The sequence below is a fragment of the Gossypium hirsutum genome, chromosome A13 (assembly GCF_007990345.1).
Source record: "Gossypium hirsutum isolate 1008001.06 chromosome A13, Gossypium_hirsutum_v2.1, whole genome shotgun sequence".
NCBI classification, from domain to species: Eukaryota; Viridiplantae; Streptophyta; class Magnoliopsida; order Malvales; family Malvaceae; genus Gossypium; species Gossypium hirsutum.
The window spans coordinates 80,945,162-80,952,749 of NC_053436.1; the positions used below are offsets into that span (position 1 = coordinate 80,945,162).

Consider the following 7,588-nt stretch of genomic DNA (forward strand, 5'->3'; position numbering starts at 1 on the left):
TTGGTTAGGTTATCATTGCTTCCCAATCTTTCCATAGTTTCGTTTTGCATCTAGAGGGCACTTCAACTTCTTTTAGGCTTCGTAAGATAAAAATGATGTGAAATCAAGAGAATACTGAAAGTATAAAACAAATATGCTTATGATCAGTATAGATTTTCAAGAATTAGATCGAAAGCAAAGTTAGAAATTTATTTTAAGGAGGATGATATTAAATTATATATTTTTACTGTATTAAAAATATAATTTTATTATTTTAATAGTTTATATTTTATAATTTTTAAATAATTAAATCAAATTTTTATTATTTTGGGGAGCAAAGTACAATTTTATCATTACTAATTTAAAATTTTATAAATTATAAAGGGACTAAAAAAGAAATTTCTCATTTTAGGGGGTCGGGTAGGGATGGTAAAACTCGAATCACCCAATGGATTCTGAACCGATATGCTCCGAATAGAATGGACTTTTTCGTTTGAAAAGTGGATGTGGGACGGGGCCGGTTGATTTTTTTTTTTTTTTGCATAGTGGGTATGGATTGATTATGCTAATTGCTTGCCTCACCCCGACCCATTCCACTATATGAAATTATTATTTTATTCTTGTATATATAAGTTATTAAAAAAGGTAAAAATGTAATAACATAATACAAAAAACCATATCTTTTATGTTTAAATATTTTTTGAAGAATTATGATTAAATATTTACTTGACATTAAAATGATTGAAAATATTAAATATAAGTTGCAAAATTTAAATTGAAATAGAGCAAGGTGGGGCAGGAATGGATGTATCCAACATCCACGAATATGAGGGTAATTTTCAAGATTATACATTTATAGTGGAGCGGGGCGGATGGTGGAGCAAAACATAGGGGTGTGCAAATTTCAGGTAAAACTGAATTAATTCGGTTAACCGACTGAATTCGGTTAATCGGTTAGTTAACCGAATTAATTTGGTCGGGGGTCAGTTAATAATTTTTTGAAAGTTCGGTTAACGGTTAATTCGGTTCGAAATCGATCGGTTAACTGAATTAACCGAATTTAATAAATAATATCATAATATATAAGTATTCGGTCGGTTCGGTTACTTTTTTGGAAATATAAATTAATTGGTCGGTTAATTTTTTATATGTTTTATGCTTGTTTTAACAAAAATATATATATAAATTTCGGTTAATTCGATTAACCGACTAAATTAATCGAAAAAGCTCGGTTCAGTTAATTTTTTTGAAAAAATTCGGTTCGTTTAACGGTTTAAAATGGTCGATTAATTCGGTTAATGGTAGTTCAGGTCGGTTAACCGATTGAATAACCCTAGCAAAACGTGTCAATTATGGAATAGTGATGGATTTAACAATATTCACCCCACCTCGCTCTATTGCCATCCTTAAGGCTAGGGCTTGTGCAAACCCTTCTAACTCCGTCCCTGTACTGTTATTAATTTCAAGTAAATATTTATACACAACTTATAATTATAAATGCATAGAAGAGGTACATTTAATAAGGAAATGCATCTTTATGCATATATGAATTTGTATAATGCCATCTACTATTTGTGTACGTGAATAGCATCAATGCCTAAGTATAAAGTCGTTCACTTCATGCAAATAATGCATGACGCTTTTCTTTGGATAATTATTCCTTATAAATATATCTCGTTAAAATTTTGTCATGAAATTTTTAGTGGAATAAAAACTTAACAAAGAAAAAAAAAAGTAGAGAATTTATAGAAAGCTTCTCCTAAAATGTAACCAAATACTCGTCTTTGTAATGATGCATCCATGTGTTACGTAGTTTTTTTTAAAAGGTTAATGTAATTTTTGGCCCTTAAATTAGATAATTAGATTCATTTTAATATTTAAGCTTCAAAAATGTTCTAAAAATTCTAGTTAAACATTATTTCAATAATTTTGTACTAAATTTTATAAGAGATTCAATAGTTTTGTAACAAATTCAGTAATTCACAAAAGCAGTAAAAAAAATTAGATAAACTTTAGTAATTTTGTAAGAGATTTAGTAATATTGTAATAACAAGAAAAAAGAAATCAATAATTTTCATGTTGTAAGAGATATAGTTATTCTATAAGAAATTCATTAATTATGTAAAACAATTACTAATTTTATAGTAGACTGTAATTTTAAAAGTACACATTACAAAGTCGTAAAACATTCAGTAATTTTGTAAAAGTTTCATTAATTTACATTGTTTTGATCAGTCTCCTTTAAATCATTAATAAAAAGAATGATCACACACTTAATATTCTAATTTTAAATAATTCGACAAATTTAAATTATATTAATTTCGTCCTCAAACATATTTTCATCATGAATTCCAATCTAGAATTTATTAAATTAGACTCCACAAAACTAAAACTCATTAAATTAAAGAAAAAACAAATAATGCATTTAATTTAGTATTTTACTTTAAAGATACAATTAAGAAACACAAAGGAAAAACATTTGGTTAGAGGAACTAAACCAATATTAATTAGATAGAATGTATCCTAAAAATATAAATACAAAGTTTCTAGAATGACCATTTATTAATTACAATCTTCATTTCATTGATTAACCAATTCCAATTATTTGGATCAGTTTAAATTAAAGGGAAAGATAATCTTACAAATATATAAATTTGGTGTTCACTATCTCACCTATTTTCTCTTTGCTAAACAAAAATATCCCAATCATACGTATATAAAAACTTAAATAATATTAATTTCATTCCAAGATAAATTGAAGCAAAAACTGTTAATCCATTTTTTGATGAATTAATTGTATAATATCTATAACAAATTAGTTGGGATGCCTTAGCTCCTCGCCTATACATAGCAAGCTTGAAGTTAGAAGTAGCACCAAGTTGAGAGGAGTGAAAATAGAGAGTTGAGGATGGAGTCCAAATGATTGTGACTTAATTCTTAGGATGGGAGTGACGAGTGTGTTGCTGTTGCCAGAAGGATGTAGGTGGTTTAACATGAGATCATATCATGTCACTCATCATTCCAGAAAACCTAAACAAATTATTTAAAATATATTAATGTTTTTATATTTTTTACAATATCTTACCATTTCCAATAATTTTTATTTTTCTAATATTTTTTTAACAATTCCAACGTATTTTTAAATTTTAAAAAAACTATTTAAATATTTTTATTTATATTTATACTTTTTTGTAATTTTTTTTTATATTTTATAGAAGTGGCATCATTGTTACATCAACTGATGACACGTGACAATTATATTTGGATGAATATCTCAGGATTGAACCAGGAAAGGTTGATAATGTTATGGACTAAATTGGGAGCAGCTGATAACATTAGGATCAATGTGGGAAAATCAGTATAGTTTAGGCACCCACGCAAATTTTTAGCAAGCTAACAGGGTTAATTGTTTTACTTTTCTGTTGAAGTTGTAAAATTGGTGGACTAATTGTTTTACTTTTCTGTTTAAGTTCTAAAATAGGAGGACCACTTTCGTAGCGAGGAACTTAAGTAAATCCTGAATTTTGAACCCTCACAAATTTGTGATGCTATAATTAACAGAGATATAGCATCTTTAAACCCTCCCATGGCTCTGCTAACATAAACTAGTATTACAAAGATCCTACAATTGTGAAATATCTTAAACAAGTTAAACCTCACGCTTTGAATAGTTTTCATGAAACTTGAACCTTACAGGCAGGAAACATTAACAAACATCTTACGACCGATGCTAAGAGGGTGCAAATACTTCAAAATATAAGTGGGATACCTACCTCGAATTAAAAAGTTTTCACAGCCAACGCATCAAACAAGAAATCTTACGAGTGATGGGGAAAAAATAAGCAAGATACATTAATGAACATGAAGAAAAGAAAGTATAACAGCACGACTTTCTTATGTAATTATGTTTTATCTTAAAAATCAATATTTAACCAAAGTTATAAGAACAAGATGAGAACAAAGAGTTCTCTAAATTTACAGAACACCATGCTAGTACATTTGTATGTCCAGCGATTTCGTGACAACAATAAATAGCACCAATTTCTAGAATATTAACCAAGTGAAACCAAACCCGAACAAAAGCCCCAGGTTCAGCCTTAACTCATGATAACAAGACTTAAAGTTGTTCAACTTTACCATTTGGCTTGACCCAAAATTGTTATTCTTGCTACAGCAGAAATATTAGCTGGAATAGTCAGAACATAGCAAGCAAGCACACAATTAGAAGCCAATGATATATCAAATTATACTCTTGAAGAGAATCTTTATATGAGAATAGAAACTCACACGTGTATCAACAACCTTGAAACTTTAATATAATATCTCTGCCTCCAGAGTCTATGATATGGCCCTCAGCATGTGCTCCTCAACAATTTCAGTACCAAGTAACTCAGATGGTTTCTGAATTATAGAGACAGTGTAGGAGAGGAACATACAAAGACAAAGACAATTTAATTCATCTTACTGTCTTGAGAAAGCAAATCAAACTTGCACATTCAATTAGGACATTATTAAAGCACATTGCAGGTTCTGATACCATTTACACAAAAATCATGTCATACATTCCATTTTTAAACCCTTCTTTTTTCTTTTTCTTTTTTTTTTTTTTGAAAAAAACAAAAAAGGAAGCTATTATGAATCATACACACAAATTCTAATAAAATATGTTTGTCAGGATTTTCTTAACATGCTTGCATATGTATGTGGATGCATATTTCAGAATATTGAGATCCATAAATTTTAGGTATGAAGTTAAACACAAAATGCTGTTTGTACGCAGCATCAAAAAATTGCATATATGTTGATGATTGTTTCTCAAATCTCAAACATCGGAGGTAATTATGATTTCAATGAAACAAAAAGAAAAAAAAAAGGAGAATCTTCAACTAGAATCATTGGAATAACCTAGAATCCGCTACAGTATACCGAGATTACCACTTAAGAAAAAGCAGGCAAGATTATGAAAATGAACAGCATAACTGCCTTGTATCAGCTAACCATGAAGACATATCGACAAGTGAAATCATTATTCTAACTTATCAGAATTCATTAAACAAGGAACTATGGAAATATAAAGGATATTAACACAATTAGCTAGGGAATAAAACCTAAACCATCATTAGATTTGTTGCAAGGACTAAATTTTTCAAGAAAATAAAATTACATAGGCTTATAAGAACTAGGGAATTAAGATAATATAAAGCTCAGACATAAAAAACACTTTCTCAAGAAATGGAAATGACCATACTTCAATCATGTGTAAGAACAACATTTTCAAAGACAAGAATAAGGACAGAAGTACGTCAAATGCAAGGAAACCACATAAAAGTTACTAGAAATTCATGGGACACACAGCTAAATAAGTAATAGGGAGAATTTTAATAAAATCAAGTTGACATGAACATGAAGCTTAGCCTAGATGGTTCATACTTTGTATTCAATGGGTTTGGGATTCAAATCCCAGAATCTGCATCCCCTTCCTAGGCTACGAGCTCTTTTGTACCATAAAAAGAAAAAAAAATCAAAAGTTAACACCAACTTACATAGTACCTATCTTATTTATACGATAGTATAGAAAAAAGTAATTATGTTAATTTATGCTACTGTGGACTCTTTTTTATTATTTTTTTTTTCAAGAAAGTAGTTGTGTCTAACAAGACCACAAATTAGTTAATCAATATCATCTTCCAAATATATGGAAAAACTTGAATTTTTTAATATACATGTCCTAGATAGATACAGTACTAAGAATAGCCCTAAGTCTGGTAAAATTGATGCTTACCAGCATTTCTAAAAAATAAGAAAAGAAATTGCTTGTAATAAATGCAACCTAAACAAAAGAAAACAGAAAATTGAGATGATTAAAGTAAAAGAATATCATTTTATTTTTGTATATATGCGATCAAATACTTGTGTTTATGTCTTAGAATTGAGCTATTCTATTTTTCACTTATAATCAAATATGTACTCATACTAATTAAGCAAACCCTTCAAGAAATAAAAATTAAGCCGTCCCTAGCCTGTGAAGGAAAACAAACGAAAAGCAAAAAAAGATAAAAAGTTTTAAGTAGAATAAACCTCAGAAATGAAGAGGGAACCCTTAGGATCAAAAGCGGTGCAATCACGGGGGATCTCGAACAAGGACAAGGAGAACTGCTTATCAACAACGCCGACATCGAAGTTGATCAAACCGGAGGTTGGATCATCGACGCGAATGTTAATGACAGGAAACCATAAGAAGAGTTCCTGTTGGGAGACACCAGACAAATTAGCGATCTTGCCGAAAGACAAGACACCGGAGATGTTGAAATCGTAATGGAGCTGAATCTCGAATTCGGAGTTGCAGGGTTGGGTTAGGTTGACGTGGAAACGGTTGGTGTTGGGGTCAATTGAGAAATCAGAAATCCCCTTAGGGAGGAGACCTATAGGGAGGCCGTTGTGTTTCAAGTGGTCGTATATTGAAGAAGGGGGTGAGTGTGCAGTGAGAAAGAAAGTCAGAAAAAGGGCGGGAAAGAGAGAGAGAATTGGAATTCTCATGTTTAGGCTTTAATTTCTCTCTACTTTTTCCCAAAATGAAACAACTTCCTGTCTTCGATTGATTTTAAGGTTGGAGAAAGCAGAAAGAAAAACGGGAACCAGAACAGGGAACGGTTATTTTCTAAGGGTTTGGATTTTTCCACCACTTTCCTCTACACGCGCTTAATATTTTATTAATTAATAATAACAAATATAATAGGTATAATATTAAAATTTAAATACATAAATATATTAAAAAATTAAATGAGTAAAATTTTTTTATTATGATGTTGAGTTAATTTGTGACACGAACTCAATAAATAACATTATTAATATACATACAATTGACAAAGGTAAAATAAAAATGTATAAAAAATATTAAAATGAAACTTTAATTGAGCGGTAAATTTAAAGTTTTTATTAATCCAATTAATATACAAATATAAATTATTTTAATATTGAAAATGAAAGTGACTGTTAAACTCATTTGTAATGATAATGCTCTTTCCATACTTGTAAATGATTGCAAGTTTCTAATGCTTAACTTCACCTCCGCCTCACTCAAGCATATATTCAAGGAGCAAAATCAGGTTAGCTCGCTTAGGGAGCAATTTTCCATAGGATAACTCTACCACGTTTTCTACTAGGAATCTTTTGTTTATTTGTAGACGCACTGTTGAAATTGGATGCATATAGTCCCCAACCTTATTTTGATTAATGATATCTACTCTATTTTTATTAAAAAAATACATAATAATATTTCTATATTTTTTTATTCAAGTTGATGTCCTATTAACTCGTGTCACCAACTCGAACTTAAATAATAATATCAATTATATAAAGGGGTATTCCAAGGTATTCCAACTTTTTCATCCCTTTATATAAATTTTATAATATAAAAAAAACAATTTGAAGTTAAGTAAAATATACCAAAAATAAAATTTGAACTTGAACCATCAAGCACTTCAATTCTTTAACTTTATCATTTCAACCAAAGTCTCTTTGTTATCTTATATGAACTTTTGGAATAAAATATGTTTCTCACCCGCATCAGGTTTTATGTATCTATACTATATATTAAAGGTTGATTGAG

The 7,588-nt window shown here is 29.5% G+C and overlaps 1 protein-coding gene across 2 annotated transcripts; it reads right to left on the reverse strand.

The window, feature by feature from the left end:
• Positions 1-3,855: 3,855 nt before the first annotated feature.
• On the reverse strand, positions 3,856-6,711 carry LOC107895052 (uncharacterized). Of its 2 annotated transcripts, none has more exons than XR_001683364.2 (3): positions 6,058-6,711; positions 4,267-4,380; positions 3,856-4,165 (listed from the first exon to the last, which is right to left on the reverse strand). XR_001683364.2 is itself a non-coding variant. In XM_016820251.2 (3 exons), the coding sequence occupies exons 1-2, from the start codon at positions 6,514-6,516 to the stop codon at positions 4,318-4,320; spliced, it is 522 nt and encodes a 173-aa protein (XP_016675740.1). In that variant the 5' UTR covers positions 6,517-6,665; the 3' UTR covers positions 3,856-4,165; positions 4,282-4,317. The 2 variants fall into 2 exon arrangements, 1 of the variants encoding a protein (XP_016675740.1); XM_016820251.2 differs by having other exon boundaries at positions 4,282-4,380; positions 6,058-6,665.
• Positions 6,712-7,588: the final 877 nt, after the last annotated feature.